General features: G+C 40.9%; 2 protein-coding genes across 2 annotated transcripts in view; both read left to right on the top strand.

Moving 5' to 3' along the window:
- Window positions 1–2295, top strand: part of ash1l (ash1 (absent, small, or homeotic)-like (Drosophila)) — a 37527-nt gene extending 35232 nt beyond the window's left edge. Inside the window, exon 27 of the mRNA XM_042077475.1 lies at window positions 1–2295. This exon is cut by the window's left edge and continues 537 nt beyond it. The gene's annotated coding sequence lies outside the window, so the exon portion shown is untranslated.
- Window positions 2296–3152: 857 nt separating this feature from the next.
- lrrc71 (leucine rich repeat containing 71) lies at window positions 3153–20078 on the top strand. The gene is made up of 17 exons (XM_042077634.1): window positions 3153–3570; window positions 4939–4977; window positions 5107–5241; window positions 5670–5765; window positions 6214–6289; window positions 7602–7676; window positions 11857–11925; window positions 12762–12921; window positions 13655–13738; window positions 13901–13975; window positions 15176–15271; window positions 15441–15504; window positions 15675–15751; window positions 18188–18214; window positions 18725–18836; window positions 19135–19226; window positions 19513–20078. Exons 1-17 carry the CDS (start codon window positions 3498–3500, stop codon window positions 19630–19632), a joined length of 1470 nt encoding a protein of 489 aa, XP_041933568.1. The 5' UTR covers window positions 3153–3497; the 3' UTR covers window positions 19633–20078.
- Window positions 20079–26125: the final 6047 nt, after the last annotated feature.

Raw genomic sequence — 26125 nt, 5'->3', positions numbered from 1 at the left:
AGACTGAATTACAGACTTATAACTCCTAGAAGGGGACTCAGACCTTAAAGAAGAGACGGACGAAAGAGGAGTGAGGAGCAGACCTGGGACTCGCGCCTTCCCTGGTCTCTCCTCAAGGACACGCTCGGGGAAGGAGGAAGACGAGGAAGAGGAGGAGGAGAAAGGGTAGCAGAGAGGCTCCCAGTGCCAGGTACTGAACTTAGGGATGCACAGCAACAGCAGGAACGGGCCAGTAGTGCCCCCTAGTGGCCGAGAGTGGCAAAGACAAGCGTTTTTTTGATCCTATATGGGAATGAGCAGCCAGATGAGGGAGGGAGGGTGGCGGTGGGGGGTGGGGGGGGGGCTAAGCATAGGAAGTGCAGTGTAGCACGCTTACACACTGCCAGGAGAAAGAGAGGACAGGAGGAGAGGAGATGAGGCAAGGAAATTTGAGGAGGAGCTTTGGCTAAACTGCACTTTTGACACCACGGACAGCGGAGGCTCCCAGGATGCAGCGCACACACACTAACACACAGTATTGGAAGATGCTGTCTTGCAGAAGATAAAAAAAAAAAAACATAACAACAACAACAAAAAAACAAACAAAAAACAAACAACAAAAAACAAAACAGATGACTTACTAAGTATATTCTCTCTCTTTCTTTTCATTTTCTTTTTCCTGTTTTACTGTAATACTTAACAAAGCATTGGAGAGGGGTGGGGTTTCTGTGAGCAGAGCTTTTTTGTGATTGGTCTGTGAGGTAACTAGTCCCGCCCTGTTTGAAGTCATCAAACTTCACCAGCGAATAGGAGAAGGAACAGATTGGTTATCAGGCACAGGAGGGAGCTGGCCTGAGTATCGCCTTAGAGTGCCATGGTCTTGACTGGTGTGTGTGTGTGTGAGTGTGTGTTTGTATGTTTGTATGTTTGTATGTGTATGCATATATGTGTGTACATGACCGTGTGTGTTTGTGTGTGTGCGTGTGTGTGGTAACCACCAGAATTCTTAAAAAACTGAAAAGAAAAAAAACTAAGGGCTTGAAAGCAATGATAAAAGTTATTGATGAATTAATTATAATTAATGGTTAAACGGTAGAAATGGAATATGATGGAAGCAGAGAAAACAGTGTATCTTGTGATGTCAGATTTTCTGTGGGTTGGGGGGTGGGGGTAAGTCAAGGGCGGTCGGGGGGGGGGATCTTTTGGTTCTTTTTATAATTGCTTTCCTGGTGTTTTTTTTTTTCTGGTTGCCATGGAGAATGTTAATAACAGATTGTGATGAGATTTCCTTTCCGCCGCACCTGTGCTGAGAGAGACAGGTGTGTGTGCTTGTCCCTCTTCGCCAGGTGGAGAGGCAGGAGAAGAGAGGGAGACGCGGAAGGCTAAATAAGAAAAAAACTGACAGAGAACGAAGCGTTGTATAGTGCCAAGCTATGTATATATACTGACTGGGAAATGAGAGAGGAGTCTCCAAAAGCAATATCTTGATAATGGATTTTGTGTATTGTACAGGAATCAACCTTATATGTATTATTATTAATTATTATTAATTATTATTATTGATTATTATTATTATTATTACCATTTGTATTTCTATACTCGTCACATGTAAGCTTGGGGCAGGCAGAAAGGTACCCTGTGGTCGAGCAACCAGAAAGACATGAAAACCCGTTGCCTAAAAACCCAAATTTGATGTAACATGCATGAGCGAAAGGATTGTCAGATCAACTTTCCAGAAGGCATTGGGGCATTGCAGTGACCCTGACATGACATCCCGTCACTGTAGCTTTCGATATTGACGTTATTGTTAATTATTACTCTTTTCCTGAGGAGAGTGAACAAAAGTGGCTCCTCGTTTTTTTGCTGCAAAGTGTTGAACACTAAAAAAACAAACCCGTGATATTTCTGAACGTGACAGGACCCAGAGGCGAAGCTGTCAGCGCCGGATATCATGTTCTTAATTTCCTTTTTCTTTTTGATTTTTTTTTTTATTGGAAAAAAATGGTTCCGTTTTTGTGATAGCGGTCATTAACTATGATGCTTGTATTTCTTGTATTTGTGTGTTTTTGTGTGATTGGTTTAGTTATTTTTAGACAATCACAAAATAAGATGCAAGCATTGTATATGAGCAGACTGGCGGACATTTTGTGATGTTGTGTACAGTTTGTCAAAACTTCTTCCACTCTGGTTCAAAGTTTGTAATTATGATTCTAAAGTCATAAAATGCTGTTGGTTTTTACTTTTGGTTTTATATTCTATTTGTTTTGTTTGTTTGTTTGTTTTTTAATAAAAAAGCACTACATTATTGTGAATATACCTTCTTGTTGCTCATGAATTCTACCAGAGAAGCATCGGACATCTACTCAGATTCATCTCTTGAGAAATGCATTACAGCATAATTTAAGTGTATTGCTAGTTATGCAGTAAGTTCTTTTTAAAATAAAATGCATTTTAATAAAAACGCATAGCCTATTAGCAATGTTTGTCCATCCCAGTTCTTCTTCGCCCAATTTTCTACAGGGGAGGGGTTTTGTCATTATTCAGCATGAAATGCCTCTGAATTTAAGTAGACTACATCGTCTTGCTACATCGGAGCTACTAGTTTTCTTGACATGTTAAATTAAATGGTGCACTGGCATGCTATCTGTGAATCTTGGTGATGTAATTCTCTCCAGAGAAGGGAAGTCATGTTACTTTTACCTTATCATTGAATCATTGCATTAGTCACCTGTTTCCTTGAGTATATTTTGAAGACCCAATTTTTCATTCATTCATCTTTACTAATAAATAGTGCTGTATTATTTATAAAAAGGCACTTTCATCGAGAGCAGTAATGGGATTTCATTGTTGAGATGTTCTCTGTTATTTGGCCTGTTCAGAACACAGAGATCTTGCAATTCGGATGTTTTCTCAAGGACACAGTCTAGCTCAACAGTGATGGATTACAAATAGGGCTTAAATGTCAAGGCCAAGGTTTTTTGCAAGAAGCATTGGAGACATTGGGGTGCTCACAAGCCCAAAACTTCCCTAGTGCAGTAAAGATGCAAGGTTTTGTAGAATTTATATTCTGTGAAGAACAGGGCAGTCTTCCTTCGAATGTCACTTATTTGACATTAAATTCAACCAATCAAAAAACACTTTTATCAAGCCGACAAATACGTTCTCAGGAAGTGTTGTCATGGGAACGGACGTCGCACTGAGCAGAGTCAGCGTTGTCTTGCCTGTGTTACCTACTTGAGAAATTTACGCCACCCAATAACATTCACTTATTTTTTTCAGTCGAGAATGTAGGTCATTTTTTGGGTCCTATTAGGCGTACCGAATACATTGCAATTAAAGAATTCAATTTAATTTGGTTAGGTCTACCTGTAGTAGTTCTAGGTGCGTTAAGGAACAGTGCAGGTGGTAACGTTGACTTGGAAGGGCTACGTTACCGTTATCGACAACTTACTGTATGAAACGGACAGTTTTTACATTTCATACTTAATCCCAAAGTACCACTCATTCACAAGCAAAGGATGAAGAAGAAAGAGAGGGTGCAAAGAGAGAAAAGCGAGAAGGGAGTGGAAGGCATTACTTCGAAAACAGCAGGTGGGCTAACTAACTCAAACACCAAGACGACGTTTGCCATTGCTGCTTGGAATAGGTTAATTCTGGTTATTATGGATTAGGCTGAGTTGGTAACGTATTCCGTTTGATCTTGACCACAACAGAGCAAATATCCTAGCTAAAATGTGTTAGAAAAGGTTTCGCATGAGGGTGAGTGTAACGTCATTGTATACAGAGCATGGCTCTGGTCTGAAATATTCTGTGGTCACCGCTATTCCAAGTTTACGGCTCCCATTGACTCCCATTCAACACATCAAAACAATACTTCGAAAATGTCCTCAAGCTAACGCCACTGACAGCAACCATTTCACTTTAATAATAAATTACACTTTGCTAAACTGTATAGGCTATACAGCAAGAATAACAGAAATTGGCTTAAGCAATGTGGAGAAATCTAATGAAAACTGTCAGCCCCTAACTGTGTGCCCATTGCTCAAATTTAAGGTCATCTAATGTCGAATGTCAGAGTAATGACATTCTAAAATGTACCATACTGATACACCCCAATGTATAAAGGAACGAAGTTTAAAAAGAAAAACACAATATATCAGATGACAAATAATTAGTAAGGAACAACACGATTTTCTATCGTAATTTCCTGTTAAAGGTACTATGCTAGCCTGGAAATATCCAAACTCAATCACGAATCACAAACTGACAATAAACAACAGCATCAACAGTCAGGAAACAATGTATGTGGGTCTACCTTTACTGTAAATACATTTCTGCATTTTTTCAACTGCATTTTTTGACGTTTGCAGGTGTTGCTGCTTCTGTTTATCACAATAATGTTTCACGATTCTTGCAAGATTTGGTGGCCATCGTTCTTGAAGTTGCATGGCTGGTTTTCTCGCTAGCGTCTCACTACGTCTGTGCTGTATAGCTATGCTAGGTGAATGATTTGTCTATAACAAGTTTGTTTACCATCAAATTTGCTTCGTAAAGGTGAAAATCTTGCATAGTGTACCTTTAAATGAAATGTTTCATGGCGCTATTGGCTGCACAGTCACCAGATGGCGCCATTTCACTGCTTGCTTACATCGAAATAAAGCCTGGACTGCAGTGCCATACCTCCATCTGGTGACCATGAAATATTTAATGTAGCCCATTATATTATAAAAGAAATGGCCATTGAATAATCTTATACTTCTTTACCAACTATTTTTTTAATCCGTCTGGTTAATTGTGTTTTTCTTTTGACATTAGATAACCATAAATTTGAGCAACAGGCACAGTCTTAGGGGTATTGTTTTGATGTGTTGATAGGAGCCGTAAATCTCAGAATAGCGGTGACCAAAGAATATTTCTCAGGATAGTGGTCTGTACCCTGATGGACCTCTTGTTCCACAGGACTGAATTTTCAAGAGAGGTGTCCAGCCCAAAGCATAGGTAAGCCCAGATTAGCACCTGATCTCATCGAGTTCACCTCAACATCACTTTCCATTATATTGATTAATAGGCCACTTCTACTTTTTAGTTATTGCTGCATTGATTATTTGGGTATTGGGCCTTCCACAGAAGAGTACCAGTGCACTGGTAATCTGGAAGCGGACTTTCATGAAGTCACGGCTCTTTTGGGCCTGAGTGAAATCCCCACTGTAACACCTAGATCCTCAGCCTTGTCACCATCCATGGATAAGGGGATCTCAGGAGGTGAGATTGAAGTGGCTCTGGAAATGTTAATCAGTGGGTCGCTCTCTCAGTCATCAAGTAGCCCTATTAGATTTAACAAAGCAACATTTTAGTTGTCCTTAGGTAGACCTATTTGTCCTTGTAATATGTAATTAACATTGTGCAATTTATTGGTTATGTGTTGTTACAAGATGTAGCCTAGCTTACTCTGGGGTTAGGTTTATTTTTCTTATAAACATATACTGATTAAGATGTATGAGAGGTGCATAAGAAGTGAATACTATTTTTCAATTATATTAGAATATCATTAGCTGGTTTATGTAAATTGGGACTAAGTGTAACCTTTGTTGTGTTCACAAGCAAGTTTAAAGCAATGTCACGGTCACAGAAGTCACTGCCATCTGTTTGTGCTTTATTCTTTTATTATTATTTATTTTGCGGTTTGACAGAGAGCCAAACTCAGGGTCCTTGGTGTTCTAAGCGGCAGTTACTGGTAGACTTGGAGACCGAGGATCCACGGAGTGCCAAAGCAGTCAAAGTCTTCGGTAAGGACTAGAATGTTTTGTCATGTACAGTGTTGGCATTTTGTGGATTATTGGAAAGATTGATAGCAGCTTCAGACTCATTACAAGACTGAAAAACTGAGGAGCATAAAATGGAATTCTGCTGCAGTTAAGCTTTTACTTGTACTACAATTTACTGCTTACAGAGTTGTACTATGAGAGGTTTATTTCCTGCAAATGTAGCACTCTAGTATAATAATACAGTGTATTAATACTGTTATTATTACTGTCAATAATTGGGCATTTTGGAAGTGATTTCAAATGGAAGATGACTTGTTGTGTTGCACATGACAGTAACAATAAACAAGTGAGTGAGTTTATTTAAACAATAAACAAGTGAGTTTATTTAAACAATAAACAAGGGAGAGTATTTGATAGATAGAGTATTTGAGTGATAGTATCGCATAACAAAGCCACTGTACTGTTTCAGGGTGGAAGGTGGACGAGACCATGACGAAGGCACTGAACAAGATTTTACCATCGCTGAACAATCTACAGACACTGCAGTGAGTCTTGAGGAAGAGAAAATAAACAAAGAAAGACGGTTAAAGGACCAGTATGTAGGAAATAATGGAAAATAAACTGTAACCATTCCAAAAATGATCACCATATGTTGTCAGAGAGTAAGGATATACAATGAATTGAAGTAATGGCTTATTTGACAACATTACTCTAACCCGTAAAACCCATGAAAAAAAATGAGTTACGGGGCGGAATCTCTTGGAATTTCCGTTTATTAATTCTAGCGCGTCCTCCTATTTGGGTTGCCAAATTAGCAAAGGCCAACTGTCAACAGCTGGCAGTTGTAGGCTAGTCATGAACGCCTACGCAGGCAAATTTCCAAAATTAAAACAAGAAACAAATTAAGTGGACATCGGAGGAGCTTCCTGAGATGGTGACGTCTTCGTCAAACGAAGAATATCAAGTCTGACGCAGAGCTGGCCATATTTCTCCACAACAGGTAGCCTAGGCTAAACTTCATCTGCATCTCTAACTTCAGCTAAATATGTTAGAGAGGTGTTTTTTGTTTTCACTGTTTCCGTAATGTGTAGCTGGGTCATGGTTGGAGAAACGTTAAAGCAGCTGCAGGTCAGTCTTAGCTAAGCGTTAGCGTTAGCTAAGTCTTCATTACATCTGGCAACCCAGAAGAGGCTCGCGTCTGGTAGTCTTGAGAACGTTCACCAGTGTTTTGATTTTGGCCTACAGAACGTTCGGTAACAATCCTACAAATCGCACCTTTAATTAAAGGTGTAGGTTTTTAAACGTTTTTAAAGTTCCGCAACAATTGAAGGTTCTAAAATTCTATGTTGAATTCAATGAACCTGAATTCTTTAGAACGTTAATTTCTCGTGACGGTACTCCTTTAAGGGTTAAATATAATAAACCCATATATGCATCCTCCTTTTGAAATTGAATGGATGAAAGTCCTTTGGTATCGCCGTACTAACAGGCACTATTGATTTTGTTTGTGTGTGTTCAGAAGCACAGATAGTGTGTTCATTCTTTTGTATGTTCTTCAGCTTTTCACAGCTGGCAAATCACTGACATTTCTGAAGAAGAAAACAACAAAGAGCATATACAGATCTATCACTTGCCATAGGTGTATTTGATTGCACTCTATTTTATACTTCAATAAAAGAGAAAAACACTCTTCACAGCAGTCTGGAACTTAAGCCTGATGTCACAGATCAATAATTCCACAGCACTTTGCTCTTCAGCTGTACTGTTCTGTGCGTCTCTCCATGTTGTTTAGTGTATGAGTGTCTCCCAAATGTGAATGTGATGAATAATGGAGGTTTCTTTGTGTTTCTGTTGCAGCTTCTGGCAGGCGGACCTGACCACGCATACTCTCCTCAGCCTGAAGGCCACCCTGCCCCTGTGCTACAACCTCAGGTGTGGTCAGGCAGCACAAACCCGGCCTTGGGCACGCAACTTTACTAGTTACTTCTCCCAAAAAGTAACTGAGTTAATAACTGAGTTACAGCATGAGACTTGAAAATATGTTCGCATTTTATCGTTGAACGTAACGGTAACAGTGTTGTAACGTTGGGAACAGTAATTAGTTAGATCATCTGTTACTGAAAAAAGTAATGCTGTTAAAAATAAACAGTGTTTGTATTACATAAATTTACTACACGGCTCTTCACAAGGCAAGTAGAACGCTCCATTGACTTGAATGGGATTTCCCAAAGTTCTAGCGGTCATTATTTCCGAGGAAAGGACCTCTGAAAAAAATAATGACCGCTGTCAATGGCAAAGGAGTTTGTGCTTCTAATTAAGGTATTTCATATCACTACGCAAGGACTGGAACTTCATTCAAAAGTGAAAGCAGACGGTTAATTCAGTGTGTGTTGTTGCGAACTATTTGTTTCAGCAAATGCCACGATGAATGGTAACAAATAGGCTAGGCTATGTAGACTAAAGTCACATCGTGGGGAGTTTATTGTTTCGTTTTGGCAAGTAGCCGTTGAATTAAGCAGGATAATGTATAGAACGGCGGTCATTATTGGGAAAATAAGTCTCTTCAGGGCGGAACAAGACCCTTCCGCTGCGCATCAGGGTCTGGTTCGCCCTGTCGGACCTTATTTTCCCAATAATGACCGGCGTTCTATACATTATCCCTTACACAGTGATTCATGAGCGTGTGCTACTGCTCATCCTGTTTTGCGATAGTTACCGTAATTTCCCAATGATTAGATTAAATGCTTATACATTGATTTTGCAAAATGTCTTCAGCTATGAGGTTAATACACGGGGGCAGTTAATATGGTATTATTATGACCGCCGCGCAGCGAAGCGGCGGTCATATAGGTTTAGTCAGAATGTTTTTTTTTTTTTCTTTTTTTTTTTTCTTTTTCGCATGCCCAAATTTCCGTCAATGATTCCCGGGACACTGAAAGACCGGGGTACACGAAACTTGGTGGGCATGTAACCCCACATGGATAGCATGGAACCATCGTTTTTCGTTTTGATCTGTAGCCCCCCCGCTGGACTGGACCCCCCGAAAGGAGGGTAGGGCAGACACAGTTTTCTGTGAATATCTCGAAAACTGTAGGGCCTAGGATGACCAATTTTTTCCGTATGTTTGCCTCCAGGGGTCATGTTAACCCATTCCATGTGCACACATGTGCATAAACAGATACACACGCACACACATACATTTACAGTAATCATACGTATGACACATACTCACACAGTAGACATATGTACGCATGCATGCACATGCACAAACACACATACGCAGGCAAACACACAAGCACGCACATACACACACACACACACACCCACACACATAAACATAAATTTGTACACGCACACATGCACACAATTCAAGATTTTTTCCCGTCATCTACTCCCTGAATTTTTGGTCATTGATACCCGGGACACCGAACCACCGGGGTACATGAAATTTGGTGGGTATGTAGCCCCACTAGACTTTTACGGAAAAATTTCATTTCGTCCCCGGGGACCACCACCAACCCCCCAACCCCCCCGTGCTGGGCCCCCTGAACCGCAAAAAAAAAAAAAGTTTTTCCTAAATAACTACCTGAACCGTGGCACTGAGGATGACGAATCTTTTATGGTATCTTGGTCTCAAGGGCCCACATCAACCTGGCACATAATCACTCATTTGTGATTTGCACCCCCACCCCCCGGTAAAAAATGAAAATGCAATATTATTCTGCTTTAATCGCCCCTATCTTCAGTTAAGATGTTCAGAACTGCACCAAATTTTATGTGTATGATTGACCTGGCATTCTCCGGTCTTTCGTAGAATTTCATCCATGGGGGGGTCTAAAAAAATTAGGTTATGTGTACATTTAGTGACTGTACACTCATTGGCCTGTAAATGGCGGTGCACACATATACACATGCACACACACAGGCACCCACATACTATCGGTATTAGAACGGCCGATACATAATTACAAATTCAGTAGGATTAAAAGAAAGCCAAAATAAATATTCATCATCATCATCATGGCTGCATTTTCAGTATTGGCGAGAAGTAGTCGTTTGTCCACTAGATGGCGCATCGTTGGAGTGAGACGTAATTTTGTTGGAAGTTAAAAGTAGGTTGGAAAAACAATGGACGCTTCCTACAAGGACTGTAATTTACCGCAGAGAACGTCTAATAAGGATAGGACGATGTTCACATGAAATGTAATTCCCATTTCTTCTTGAAGCCGAAATAAATCTGAGTAAATCTGGTGTTTACTGCAGGTACGTTAATCTTATAATATCAATAAGGACCAGGTAATGTTACCGTTAGAGTTGGTTGAGTGAGTGATGGAGGCCAATTTGATTGATTGCATTTGTAGAAAACTATAAATGCGGTTATACCAAGCAAATTGATAGCAGCACTGTAATTGTATCTTTCGACTGTCATTTGTTGCACGTGCTACAAAAATCATTCTGTGCAATGGAAGATTTACCAACTTTACACCGGTCTGATAGGCTACAGTTTTGCCTATGGCTACATGCGTGAGACTGAGACGCCTGTTTATTTTGTTTTAAGTGCGTTTTAAGGGTGTGAGAGGGGAATCGATGTGCTTTGATTCCTGCTTGGTAGTTGTAGTCTGTGAAATTAAAAAGCACGTGTGTGTGAAGTATCCAAACAATGACACCTTCATTTCATTATGGCTGCTTTAGCAAAACACCTTAAGCTACTGTGTAGTGGGTCCCATTTAGAAGTGGCTACTTCATTCGCGCTTTCCTTGATTCATGGAGCTGCGTGAATGTTATTACAACTTTTCGCCACGATATGACAGTTTAAGTCCGCTTGATACTGTAAGGCGTAAGCCATTGGTTTCCAAAGGAGATTTTATTTGTGTCGCCAGCATAGCCTATTGACAATTTATGTTGTAAATAGGCCTACCTTATAATCCTACCTGTAGCTTAGGGAAGCTAACAGCTTTCTATTAGGATCTAGTTTGTTAGTTACCGTTTTGTCATAACTCCCTGATGCATTTTTGCATTTAGAATAGCCAGAGCGTGTATATCTCAATCGGAAAATTAAACAATATCGGGTGCCTATGGACTAGGCTGGGTGAACCCAGCCTGATCTGCCCGCTATTTATTTTTTGATTTCTTAAAAGATTGAGCTTGGTCTGATGAAAGCCAGACTAGCCATGGACCTCAGTTAAACAATGCAAGGGAACATGAATCAGCCTATATTTGCACTAACAATAACGGACAAAAGCTCTTCAACTTTGGCCCGTTAAAATGTGTATGAACAGTCTTGCGACGCATTTCATCAAGGCCCATTTGGACATGTCAGTTATTTGCGCCACTGGTTAGATGTAAAACAGCATTTCGTTTCAGACTAGGCTACTGTTACTTAATTTGTGCATTAACAATAACGTTTCAGACTACTGTTACTTAATTTGTGCATTGACAATAAAGTATTACATGAACTAAAGATGACTAAAATCTTATGTAGAAGAAGAAACATTCACAAAAAATCCATCCATCCAAAAATGACCTTTGTTTTTGATAGCTGTTGAAAACGGCATGGAACTGACAGAGATGTTTTTGTTTAAAAATACATAAAAAATAAATAAATAAATAACATTATGCTGATACCTTTTGCTTTTCCCAAATACAATGTAGCCTACAGGTGTAAGTGACCTTTCATCAATCCAGTTGCAATGGATGAACTGTGATGAACTGCCCTACTTGTGATTGTTTAGAGATTTTAAAGGTTTTATAACAATGCTACATCTTCTTTGGCTATTCTACAATCTATTCACCTTTTCAGCACCAGTAGGCTACTTTCTGTGCAGCCGCACACACACACTCAGGCATGCCAAACAAGCATACACAAAAGTTTCAAGAGTGGGGGATGGAGTAAAATATGGAGACAAATTGAAGTGTGATTTATTTTCGCGGAACGGATGTACAGGACTGAGCGGCGGTCATATTTTGTACCGCTATGCGGTACATCTAGTTATAGTTTTTTTTTTTTTTTTTTTACTTGCATAAAACACTGTCCTGCGGCTTATACATAATGCGGCTAATACACAGGAAATTACTGTAGTACGATGCTGATTGACTCCTGCTTTTCTGGCAGGACAGTGGTGTTGGAGGGGAATCCAATGGCTGAGCACAGCTACCATCTCCTAATGTCTGAGGACAGCAAGTGAGTCACTGCCTCTGCTTGTCTTGTGTGCTCTCTCTCTCTCTCTTTCTCTCTTACTCTCATTTCCCCCCAGTGTGCTCTTCATCTCCTCATCAGAGACAAGTTAAGACGTTAAGGTTATTAGGTGCTCACTGCTCACTGTCATTTAAGAAATAAGAGTGTTAATGAACTTCTGAAGCACTCTATATGAACCTCATTGAGGTGTGTTGTTAACCTCATATTTAACCTGAAATGTAATAAATATGATTAACTTGTGCCCTGACATTTTCCACGCCAGTGATTTAAGACTGCGTATTAAGTGGTCGAGGAAGAGCACTTGAAAGATAAAAGAATGCCTGAACCTGGCAGTCTGGGGGTAACAGCCTCAAATCATTATCTTCCTGTTATCACAGACGGTTGTCTTGCTGCCCTATGACTACAAGCTGTCAAGTTTGGAAGACTGCTCAGTTCTGTCATAAATGTGGGCTGTGTCTGCTGTGTCTGAGCAAATTGCTGCAGGTCTTCCATCTTTTATTTATAGACATGAAATCACATCTGCAGTACACACAATGACGGCAGGGTTTCTCTGACTCGGCTAGTTAGCTAATTTTCCCCATACTTCATGCCGTGTGTGGTGTGTGGTGAGCGTTCACGGCAGCGCATGATGGCTGCCGTGCATCACCCAGCTGGGTGCTACACATTGGTCAAGGTTAATGAGGTTCCCCCTTCACTTTAAAGCACTTTGGCTGCCTTGATAAAGCACTATACTGTATAAATGTTATTGTTGTTGTGTTTCTTGAGGCATTTTCTTAGTGTTAACCAGCTTCATCCATCCAGCTTCTCTTCCTCTGTGTTAGTATAGCCCACCTATCATTGCGCCACAATCAGATTGGAGAGGAAGGAGCACGTCTGATTGGCTCAGCCCTCTCCACCACCCAATCTGCCAACAAGAGCCTTGTTTCTCTCAACCTGGCCTTTAACTCCATCGGTGATGCAGGAGCCAAACACATTGCACAGGTACGTTGTGCGTTAGCATTAGCCAACACTTTCTTTAGCTTTAAGTTTGTGCTTTCGTATCTGACCTGTTGCTACAGATTCACAAGCAACTAGAGGTGTCTAGGGGTGTCAAACATAAGGCCCAAGGGCCAGATCAGGCCCGCCAGCAGGTTTCATACGAACCCCCAGATGTTTTAGGTAGGAAGGGAACATTAGAAAAAAAGATCACATCCAGTTGTCTTCAACAATGTGTAATAAGCAATATCTCTATGATATGATAAATTGATAACCTAGCACTACAAACCTCCCTAAGGATGGAAGAAACAGAATAACTAACATGGAAATGGGGCATTTCAAGAGAGAAAGAGCAGAATATGACAGCAGCACATTATTTGTACTTGTTTGGTCATAAGTGATAACATCAAATAACACTCTGATACCTATGCAGAAAATGATAATGACCATGACGGCCCACCACGAGGTCTCATTCCAACAAATCCGGCCCACTACCTAATATGAGTTTGACATCCCTGAACTAGGTGGACAATTGTGTTAGCCAGCACCAGTCAGTTTTAAGGTCTTACATGTGTGTAATGTACTGGTTGAAATTATGATGTATTAGGTTAAAGGTAGTGGTAAGTTGCAAAACGTTTTGACCTTTGATACTGTAATATGCCTACATACATGTATAGCCGTTCTGAATCTGCTTGGGTGGATGGTCCCGCTCTGTGGTTTCTCCCTCTTTTCCTCTTAGGGTCTACGCCTCAACCGCTCCTTGTTGTGTCTCTCTCTGGCTAACAACCACATAGGAGATGCAGGGGCTGCTCTACTGGCAGAGGTGCGCCTGTGAAATTTTCCCCCTTCACCCCTGTCCCCTTGTGATGAGTTCCATTTCCCAAAGAATAGCTATTAGACTACATTTTAGGCTCTGTTCAATCATGTTATTGAATGTTATTTCCCTCCCTCTCCCCCCTCCCCTCTCTCTCTCTCTCTCACCTAGATTTTGAGCCCTTTCCCATTGACCCATGAGGAAGTTGTTGAAAGACGAAAGCTAAAGATCCAGAGAGACCAGTCAGTAAGTTTTCACAATATTTTCATGATTGAATCATGAATATTTATTTAGCCAAGACAGCCCATATGTCGTGGTCTTGGTCTGTTTGGCATTCTCCGTTATTGTAGTATTTGTCATGTAGAGTTGTAGTTGTAGCTTGACTGCCTAAAATATACATTAGAACACCTGTGCCCAGGAAATGCCCCAAAAGCACCTAGCAGTCATGCTCAGGTTGAAGTTAAATTGTGCTTTAGAAAAGTTATAAAAAGAATTCTTAGAAAAAGAATACAGTTAGTCAGGACCTTTAAAAAGCACGTCTTTCAGAACTGGCTATAGATTTATGAGGCTTTTTCCGATCTCTGTGGATGGTCCTCCTCATTCCTCTGCTGATCACAGGGAGAGTGTTTTAAGCAGTGGGGGTTTTGTTGGTGTAGCTGGAGGCTATTACATACAAGCAATGTTGAAGCTTTGCAGTTGATCTTCACATTTAATGTATGTAATTTTTTGAGTTGGGTTTTAGTAGTAGTGTATGTGTGTGAAGATGTGCATCTAGGCAATGCATAGACCCCTTATGGACAGAGCTCAGAGAAGAGGGCTGTAGAGATTGCACAACTTGTCTAGAGATATCTGAATTTATATAAAGAGATGTTTTATACATGAGATGATGAGATTTGAAGATATCCACATATCCCGCACAAATCTCACCCTAATCATGGATGTAGGAAAGTTCAGTACATTAATGTGCTTTAATAAATACAACCTGCAAAACCAGACAGAAAAAATATCACAGCCCCATTTATGGCTGACATTAGCATTGGCTCTAAAATCTGAATATTTGAATATTTCATGTGGATGTGGATAGGGACTTGATTGCTTATGCAGTCTGTAAACATACCCAGCATGCTGCATGGTGACTGGAACATAAGTGGATCAAACTCAGTACCTCCGGAGTTTTTAGGCTCACAGCTGCGTTGGGGGAAATAACATTGCTTGTTTATTTGATGTGGAGAGTGGGGTGTGTAATATCCAATCACGTACAGAGATTGAATGTTTGTGTAACAGGGTTGAAAACATTGCAACCTATTTAACCATTTATTTTTTTTATGTGGATAGTTGTGAAACCATTTTCATCCTCCCACTGAAAAATAGTTTCCTCTCTGCCTTCTTCCTTCCCATCTCTCTCTCTCTCTCTCTCTCTCTCTCTCTCTCTCTCTCTCTCTCCAGCCCTCTCAGGGTACTGATCAGGCTCTCTCCATCCCCAGTAGCAGCTCAGTAGAACAGATTGTCAGCAAGGCGACCAAGACCTCAAGCAAGAAGAAGGTGCGTCTCCCCGGTCCCTCATGTTACTGCTCATTTCTGTGTGTGTGTTTGTTTGTTTGTGTGTGTGTGTGTGTGTGTGTATCCTCGATGATGACAAGAAACAGTAAACTGCTGTTCTGCAGATGAAACATGTTGTGTCAAACATAGACACGTTGTTCATTGTTTGCAGGATAAGTCATCAGCCAGCCAAACAGGGTCAGGCAAGAAGGAGGACCCAAAAATGGCCAAGAAAAGTAAGACAAAAGTAGCACACTTTTTTTTGTGCTCAAGAAAAAACATGAATCAGCCATTATTTATAATCATGTTCCTTTTGCCTGCTCTCTCTCCCACTCTCCCTTGCTATCCTATGTCTCTCTCTCTCTCTCTCTCTCTCTCTCTCTCTCTCTCTCTTTTATCCTCTCAGTGTCTGACACCAAAGTACAACGGAACCGACAGAAGCCCGAGACCAGAGACAGACAGCCACCTGTAATGGAGACAGAGGCAAGGGCATAATCAGAGAGAGAGAGAGTGAGAGAGATAGAGAGAGAGAGATAGAGAGAGAGAGTAAGAGAGAGAGAGTGAGTGAGAGAGAGTGAGATAGAGAGAGAGAGTGAAGGAAGGGGGTGGGGCAATGGCAGGGTTAGCTGTGAAGACCTTAAAGCAGGGGTCAGCAATACGGTCCCCGCGGGGTGCCTATAGGGCGCCCGCAGCGCACCTTCCAAAAATAGCCAACATGTTGCCTGCAGATCACACTCTAAAACATCCTCCATTGTGAATTTTTTAATAGATATACAGTAGATATTGCAGACCAGAACCATTTCAAGAATTTATGTATCCATACATTTGTAACATTAGCTTGATATTGGTGATACCTTACAAATTCTATCTGGGTTAAATGTTAGCCTTTGGCTCCAAATCCCTTTCCCATTCGTTCTTTAAACAAGAACGGAAGCAGAGTGCATACATGCATAGACAGTAAAAGACAAAAAAGCTTGCTTGTCTGGTGTAGCCAATAGAAGCTTTGCGAAAGTTCTGTGGCCATTCCGTGTTCGTGCCATAGAGTTAGTGTATATATAGTATATATACTCTTTTCATCCCGTGAGGGAAATTTGGTCTCTGCATTTATCCCAATCCGTGAACTAGTGAAACACACACTCCGCACACAGTGAACACACAGTGAGGTGAAGCACACACTAATCCCGACGCAGTGAGCTGCCTGCTACAGCGGCGCTCGGGGAGCAGTGAGGGGTTAGGTGCCTTGCTCAAGGGCACTTCAGCCGTTCCTACTGGTCAGGGGTCGAACCGGCAACCCTCCAGTTACAAGTCCGAAGTGCTAACCAGTAGGCCACGGCTGCCCCTAATGTGCGTGATTGCGGAAGGACTAAAAACAATTGCTTCAGCTCACGGGCCTTTTCTCCTCTGAAAATCTGGTGGCATGCATGCCATGAAATAGGGCTGTGCATTACCTGGCGAAAAACAAAACCTTTTTTGTCAGATCATGGAGAGATTTCAGATGTACAATAACTGTAAAAGGCATCTTCATAAGTTAGAGTGGTGTTGGTGATTGCTATTGAAATGTTAAAACTGAATTGTCCACTGAAATCAGAACTTAAATAGCCTCTGAATTCATAATGGTGGGTAATGCTAAAATTTGTAAACTAAATTATTCATTGCACAAAAATGAGAAGATTCCCCATGCAAACTTTGAAATGAACAAACTGAACAAAAATGTTGGTAGTGTTGCATATTGATATTGAAGTATTGAAGAATCAGATGAAAATACAGTTGCTTAATATATAAAGGCTTATAGGCCTACATAATATTGATAATGTAAATTTAAAAATCACATATTATTTAGGAGGATTGCCCTCGCAAAGAGGGGTGAGGGTCTGTTTGTTTAGAATCAGTAGCCCTCCATATGATTTTGGGTCCTTCAGGTAGACTTCCTTCCCAAAAAGGATGGAAAAAAGTATCTTGAAATAGAGCCTGTAGGTCATTTTGAGTTCCTGTATTTTTTGGTCGGGCTTTTCGTAACTGTACCTGTGATCTCCCACAAACACTGACGCTACAGTCTACAGATCTGCAAACATCTGACCAATTTAAAAATACCAGTTTTAGGCCTTTGGATGATGTTACTGCAATGAATGAAACTGCCATGCAGCATTTTTAATTTAAACAGCAATTTCAATAAGCTCCCCATCTCCCTCTCTGACTAGTACCAAATGGGCCTGAAATCACCCCGTCCAAAAACTGCTGACCCCTATGAAAACCGTTATGCCCCCAATGCCACCATTCCACACACATACAGTACACACAGGCTAATTTTCCATGTGGCCCCAAGCCTCATTTATTGATTCTGCTGACACTTTTATCCAAAGCAACTTACACAAGGGCCAGCCTCCCCACAGCTATTGAGGATTAAGGGCCTTGCTCAAGGGCACAGCCATGGCAGCCGGGAACCGAACCCACAACTTTCCTGGCTAATTTCTGCATGCTAGTCCGGCTACTTAGCCCCTACACTTCCACCGACCTTACCCCCCCCCCCCCCCCCCCCCCCCCCCCCCACCCACTCTGACTCAGACTCACAGTTGTGTGGTGAGTCCACCACACAGCCACAAGTGTGAATCTAAAAATAGTGTGTCTCCATGACAGACATGGAGGATAGAGGGATCAGAACAGGGAATAGGCAGCAGCATCTAAACCAGTGTTTCTCAAACTTTTTCAGACCAAGGACCACTTAATCAATACATAAAAACCATGTATCTATGTAATCTGACCTCTTTAAAGTTAAACATGTTCCAAAAGATACAAAGAATTTCAACATGGAATTATTTCTGATGGTGACAATAACCCGCATCAAAAAAAAAAAAAAGAATGAACATTTTTAAAATTCACATGGATGTGAATTCTTTTAATCCCTCTGCACTCTCTTGGCAGGACAAGAACAACTTGGGGCTAAATAAGGTACGTTTGAATTCCTGACACCCTCCTCTCTCCAGCATGTCCGACTGTCAGGCTTGAGCGTGTTTTGGGGGCTGTCTGGGTCTGGGGCTCCGTTGACAAGAGTGAACAGGAGAGCCGTGGGCCACATTAATCACTTCAACACACTCAGGATGGAGTGGATCGGAGTGCTGTGGTCAGATACGAGTACAAACGAGTCATTTTAACGAGTCAAATATGACAGCATCGGTACTATTAGAGGACGATTTACCACCATTAATGTAGAAATGAGGGACGGTGGGGGGTGGGTTTCTGGGGTAATCTTGCCATGATCAATAACCAACTTCATTAAAATCCTGGCAACGGTAGGCTATTATGTCCCAATGTGTTTTGTAGCTGATAACAGTTTAACTTGAAATACTGTATGTACCATAGAAGCCACAAACATGGCTGTCAAAATATATAAATGCTGAGGACTCTCTCTCTCTCTCTCTGTGTGTGTGTGTGTGTGTGTGTGTGTGTATTTATCTGTAGTCTGCTGATGGTGGAGAGATTGTGAGCTCCTTGCTGGACCCAGGTGTGCAGCACGTTGGCGGGAAAATGATTATGCCAGGAAACACTGCCCTCACGTCCCTCAATCTCACAGGTTAGCTAGGCTATCATTGGACTATCAGTTCCAGTCTGACTAAATAGTTGGTCCATTATCATTTAAATGTTAGATTAACTGTCACATTTAAGAGTATATTGGACATATAATAAAAGTGCATACAGACAATAAAAGGTATTATGGTGTAAATTCAAATGTAGTGCATATGCATATACAGTATGTATACTAACATTTGGAAAGGATAAACAAGCATTACGTATACTGTTCATCTCGTTTAAAAAAAATAAAACGTTGACAGAGTCAACTTGTCATATATCACTATGTTGTCTCTTGGCAGGGAATCGCTTGACAGAGAGGTCCTTGGAGTGCTTCTGTTCCTCCCTGCAAGCCCAGGGCGATGGAGCAGGCCTCATGCATCTCTGTCTCAATGTGAGTCTATCAATGAGTACAGAAACAAGGATGAAGGATTTTTTTGTTTTTTCTGATTCCTCATCTTCCACTGTTTAAGCTTTAAACATTCCTAACTTTTAACATTCCTATGTTCAACAAAATTGGCCAATCGGAATATGTGTCAGCTTTGGCTACAAATAGGTTTCAATGGGTGTCGATATTACAGTATATTTCACAAGATTAGCGTTTTAGTTCATGCTGTTCTTCAAATCTTGCTAAAATATCATTACTTCCTTGTGGTTCTGTCTCTCTCTGTGCTCTGTAGAGAAACGCTTTCCCCCCCGACTGTAAGACCTTCCTGAAGATCCAGGAACTAATGGTCTTCAGAGATCCTCTCAACAAAAGCTCCACCACTCAGGCCGATGGACAAGGACTAGTCGAGTAGGGATTTAAAATATGGCTCTTTTATTTAAAAAAAAAAAAAAGAAAAAAAGATTTGCTCTAATTTCACACATGTGCCCCACATGTGTGGAGCCACGTATGGCATGTCATCTCTGTCTTTGTCACAGTGGTGACCTCATATGTAAAGAGCTTACTTTTGTAAGCACATGAAATCTTATGAGCCTAATATAATTATATATTTTCTACTTTACTCATATTTTGCCTCTACCTGGACCTTGTATATTGTGAACTACACTATCAATAACCATATATACTTGCGCCTGAGTAACAGAATAGTTGATCAGCAAACGGTAAAGGTAGACTTCTCATTTTTAAATTTGTACACTGTAAAAAAAAAAAACTTCCAATGAAGTATTTTGCTTAACATGATGAATGTATTGGATGAATAGCTTGTACCTGACAAATAAATTGTGATGTTCTGACCCGCATAGCCTTACTATTGTACTTGTAGTCCAGAGTAGCAGTTTAGGTAACGTTACTAGCATAATGGACTGTTGGGATTAGTTATCGCCGCCGTAGAAACTAAATCACCTGGGAGCTGACAGCGGTGGGCAGTTTGTCAGCGATGGTCCTAGATTGGTCGCGAAAACCTAGCACAGCCTGACCCCCTGTAGCATAGGAATTTGCTTGACTGTCTAACACGCTGATGAGTATAGCAGTCCGGATCAGCATGTAACCTCTGACTACTTCCAGACCAATATGTGTTATGTTTAGGAACCGCCCGAATTAATCGGCAGATGGAGGAGACCTATAGTATATATTCCTAAGCTTGAGCACGTGTCACAAGAAAACGAGTTAGACATTCTCATTAACAATATGTATTGTGGGCGTATCAACCCACTAAGGATAACAATGTTACAATGAACCGAAACTTTTCTAATATTGAGCGGAGTCAGATTTATTAGGTTTAACAGGGGTTTATAATCAATTGACATATTTCCAACAGCGCGCGGACAGCTTCACGATTTCCTTCGACCACTCCCAGTTCCCTCATTGGTCCTGACGAGTGACGTCATTTACCCCCCCCACACACACACACACACACACACACAACTTAACCCACTACCAAAAATACCAATGTATGAAGAATCAATTATTATGACCGCCGCTAACGCTTCCCGTCATCTACTTCCTGAATTTTTGGTCAACGATACCCGGGACACCGAAACACCGGTGCACATGAAATTTGGTGGGTATGTAGCCCCACTAGACTTTTACGGAAAAATTTCGTTTCGTCCCCGGGGGCCACTCCCCCCCCGTGCTGGGTCCCCCGAACCGCAAAAAAGCAGTTTTTCCTAAATAACTACCTGAACCGTGGCACTGAGGATGAAGAATCTTTTATGGTATGTTGGTCTCAAGGGCCCACATCAACCTGGCCCATAATCACTCATTTGTGATTTGCACCGCCCCGGTAAAAAATGAAAATGCAATATCATTCTGCTTTAATCGCCCATATCTTCAGTTAAGATGTTCAGAACGGCACCAAATTTTATGTGTATGATTGACCTGGCATTCTCTGGGGGTATGCCAAGTCTCGTAGAATTTCATCCATGGGGGGGTCTAAAAAAATGTAGGTTATGTGTACATTTAGTGACTGTACACTCATTGGCCTGGAGATGGCGGTGCACACATATACACATGCACACACACACCCAGGCACGCACATACTATCGGTATTAAAACGGCCGATACATAATTACAAATTCAGTAGGATTAAATGAAAGCCAAATATTCATCATCATCATCATCATGGCTACATTTCCAGTATTGGCGATATGTAGTCATTTGTCCACTAGATGGCGCATCGTTGCAGTGAGACATAATTTTGTTGGAAGTTAAAAGTGGATTGGAAAAACAATGGACGCTTCCTACAAGGACTGTAGTTTACCGCAGAGAACGTCTAATAAGGATAGGACGATGTTCACATGAAATGTAATTCCCATTTCTTCTTGAAGCCAAAATAAATCGGAGAATGTTTATCGGACATGCTTGGTTTTTACTGCAGGTAGGCCTATGTTAATCTTATAATATCAATAAGGACCTAGGTACAATAATGTTACCGTTAGCGTTGGTTGAGTGATGGAGGCCAATTTGATTGATTGCATTTGTATGCGGTTGTACCAAGCAAATTGATAGCAGCACTGTTATTGTATCTTTCGACTGTCATTTGTTACACGTGCTACAAAAATCATTCTGTGCAATGGAAGATTTACCAACGTTACACCGGTCTGATACAGTTTTGCCTATACATGCGTGAGACTGAGACGCCTGTTTATTTTTTGTTTTAAGTGCGTGCAGGGTGTGAGAGGGGAATCGATGTGCTTTGATTCCAGCTTGGTAGTTGTAGTCTGTGAGATTAAAAAGCACATGTGTGTGAAGTATCCAAACAATGACACCTTCATTTCATTATGGCTGCTTTAGCAACACACCTTAAGCTACTGTGTAGTGGGTCCCATTTAGAAGTGGCTACTTCATTCGCGCATTCCTTGACTCATGGAGCTGCGTGAATTTTATTACAACTTTTCGCCACGATATGGCAGTTTAAGTCCGCTTGATACTGTAAGGCGTAAGCCATTGGTTTCCAAAGGAGATTTTATTTGTGTCGCCAGCATAGCCTATTGACAATTTATGTTGTAAATAGGCCTACCTGTAGCTTAGGGAAGCTAACAGCTTTCTATTAGGATCTAGTTTGTTAGTTACAGTTTTGTCATAACTCCCTGATGCATTTTTGCATTTAGAATAGCCAGAGCGTGGATATCTCAATCGGAAAATTAAACAATATCGGGCGCCTATGGACTAGGCTGGGTGAACCCAGTCTGATCTGCCCGCTATTTATTTTTTGATTTCTTAAAAGATTGAGCTTGGTCTGGTGAAAGCCAGACTAGCCATGGACCTCAGTTACACAATGCAAGGGAACATGAATCAGCCTATATTTGCACGAACAATAACGGACAACAGCTCTTCAACTTTGGCCCGTTAAAATGTGTATGAACAGTCTAGCGACGCATTTCATCAAGGCCCATTTGGACATGTCAGTTATTTGCACCACTGGTTAGATGTAAAACAGCATTTTGTTTCAGACTGTTACTTAATTTGTGCATTGACAATAAAGTATCACATGAACTAAAGATGACTAAAATGTTATGTAGAAGAAGAAACATTCACAAAAAATCCAACCATCCAAAAATGACCTTTGTTTTTGATAGCTGTTGAAAACGGTATGGAACTGACAGAGATGTTTTTGTTTATTAATTAATAAATAAATTAATAAATACATAAATATATAACATTATGCTGATACCTTTTGCTTTTCCCAAATACAATGTAGCCTACAGGTGTAAGTGACCTTTCATCAATCCAGTTGCAATGGATGAACTGTGATGAACTGCCCTACTTGTGATTGTTTAGAGATTTTAAAGGTTTTATAACAATGCTACAACTTCTTTGGCTATTTTACAATCTATTCACCTTCTCAGCGCCAGTAGGCTACTTTCTGTGCAGCCGCACACACACACAGACATGCCAAACAAGCATACACAAAAGTTTCAAGAGTGGGGGATGGAGTAAAAGATGGAGACAAATTGAAGTGTGATTTATTATCGCGGAACGGATGTACAGGACTGAGCGGCGGTCGTATTTTGTACCGCTATGAGGCGTCGGGGAGTGAGGTTTACCAACGTTCCACAAGCACAGCTAAGCTAGCTGGCATCCGTTACACTTAATAACGTGGAGTAGTAGGCTACCCTCGGAGTGGAGAGGTGGGGTGTTGGTTAACATCTGTTGATGTCGACGAACGTCTTTTGTCCCAATGGCCAAGGCCAAAAGGGAAAGGGTCTTTGGTCTGATGAGACCAAAATTGAGCTTTTTGGCCATCAGACTACACGATGTTTGGTGGACAGCATCATGCAGTGGGGATGGTTCTCGACAGCAGGCCCTGGAATGCTTGTAAAAGTAAATTAATTCAGCAAAATATATGGAAATCTGATTCACTTTTCTGACTCGGTTTGTAAGAGAACTATGACATAGGAGAAGATTTACTTTCCAGCAAGACAATAAGCTGAAGAATACAGCTAAAACTACACAGAAATGGTTTAAAGGCAACAAGGTGAATGTTCTAGAGTGGCCGAGTCAAAGCCTAGACCTCGATCCCATAGAAAATCTGTGACTGGACTTGAAAAGGGCTGTTCAAACCTAATCCCCTTCCAACCAGAGTTTGAGCAGTTTTGCAAAGAAAAATGGAGTAAAATTAATGTATCCAGATGTGCAAGTCCAAGTGAGACCTATCCACACACATTCCATGCTTTAATTACCGATCAATTGCCTAAATGTCTGAACTCTGCCTCTACACAAAACAAACTATGTCAACATGGTTATGAAATGAACACAGAGCTCTTTCACAAACATAAAACGGTTGAGTGCTCAAAGAGCAGTCAAATCAGCAGGTCATCAGGTCTCTACTGGCAACTTCTACGGTAACCAAGGCATTCAGAGTTTCTGCTTATCATCGCCTTTGCTTAACTTCTCCTTACAAAATGCATGTGTTGTTGAGGCCTTTGTGCAATTTCCTAGCCTGACGAGCCAGACCCACATCAAGACTTCGTGCACACGTGTATTTTTAAATCACACAGTGATTATGGTGTGTCAGCTGTAAAACCTGACAAAAAATAACTATAAAAATCTTTTAGTATTTTCTATATTATTATTAAAAGCATGATCACATCATACTTTCCCAGTTATGGGTAGCCTATATTGTCTTAAAAACTATATAGCCTAGTATATAATAACTATAATAAGCCTAGGCCTCAAAGGGTAGCCCTTGTAAGGTGTGATGATTTTTTTCGCCACACTCTATGCATGTGCATTACCTACAACCCTGGAGGCTGAGCCCCCCGTCTTGACGTCCCTGAGGGTGCGTCTAGATTTCTAGGCTAGCAATTTCCCCAAACCACAAGGACAACGGATAACGCAAATAATTCTACCAACTTGCTGAAAAATACATTGATCAATGTTGGACTATCTCTAAGCACCTAATACATTGATCAATGTTGGACTATCTCTAAGCACCTAATACATTGATCAATGTTTGACCATCTCTAAGCACCTAATACATTGATCAATGTTGGACTATCTCTAAGCACCTAATACATTGATCAATGTTTGACCATCTCTAAGCACCTAATACATTGATCAATGTTGGACTATATCTAAGCACCTAATACATTGATCAATGTTGGACTATCTCTAAGCACCTAATACATTGATCAATGTTTGACTATCTCTAAGCTAATCGAAGGGATGATGAATGGATTGATATCAAACCACAAACTATAAGACACTAGTCATGTTTTACTTTCAAACTATATTGATTGTTATTATGTTGAACTAACAAATTCAGTCATTATCAGTTTGGAACTAGATGTACCGCATAGCAATACAAAATATGACCACCGCTCAGTCCTGCACATTCTCTTCGCCAAAGTAAATCATGTGAATTTGTCTCTTTGCTGAGGGAGGCCACCAAGGCACCTCTTAAGGAGTTGAAAGCTTCATCAGCTGAAATGGGAGAAACTACAACATACTGTAGGTGTAAGATTTACTTTCCAGCAAGACAATGAGCTAAAGCATATAGCAAAAACTACACAGAAATGGTTTAAAGGCAACAAGGTGAATGTTCTAGAGTGGCCGAGTCAAAGCCCAGACCTCGATCCCATAGAAAATCTGTGACTGGACTTGAAAAGGGCTGTTCAAACCTAATCCCCTTCCAACCAGAGTTTGAGCAGTTTTGCAAAGAAAAATGGAGTAAAATTAATGTATCCAGATGTGCAAGTCCAAGTGAGACCTATCCACACACATTCCATGCTTTAATTACCGATCAATTGCCTAAATGTCTGAACTCTACCTCTACACAAAACAAACTATGTCAACATGGTTATGAAATGAACACAGAGCTCTTTCACAAACATAAAACGGTTGAGCGCTCAAAGAGCAGTCAAATCAGCAGGTCATCAGGTCTCTACTGGCAACTTCTACGGTAACCAAGGCATTCAGAGTTTCTGCTTATCATCGCCTTTGCTTAACTTCTCCTTACAAAATGCATGTGTTGTTGAGGCCTTTGTGCAGTTTCCTAGCCTGACGAGCCAGACCCACATCAAGACTTCGTGCACACGTGTATTTTTAAATCACACAGTGATTATGGTGTGTCAGCTGTAAAACCTGACAAAAAATAACTATAAAAATCTTTTAGTATTTTCTATATTATTATTAAAAGCATGATCACATCATACTTTCCCAGTTATGGGTAGCCTATATTGTCTTAAAAACTATATAGCCTAGTATATAATAACTATAATAAGCCTAGGCCTCAAAGGGTAGCCCTTGTAAGGTGTGATGATTTTTTTCGCCACACTCTATGCATGTGCATTACCTACAACCCTGGAGGCTGAGCCCCCCGTCTTGACGTCCCTGAGGGTGCGTCT

The sequence above is a fragment of the Alosa sapidissima genome, chromosome 21 (genome assembly GCF_018492685.1).
Source record: "Alosa sapidissima isolate fAloSap1 chromosome 21, fAloSap1.pri, whole genome shotgun sequence".
Classification (NCBI taxonomy): Eukaryota; Metazoa; Chordata; class Actinopteri; order Clupeiformes; family Clupeidae; genus Alosa; species Alosa sapidissima.
The sequence above is the reverse complement of the archived record's forward strand: the minus strand, read 5'-3'. Positions and strand labels throughout refer to the sequence as shown.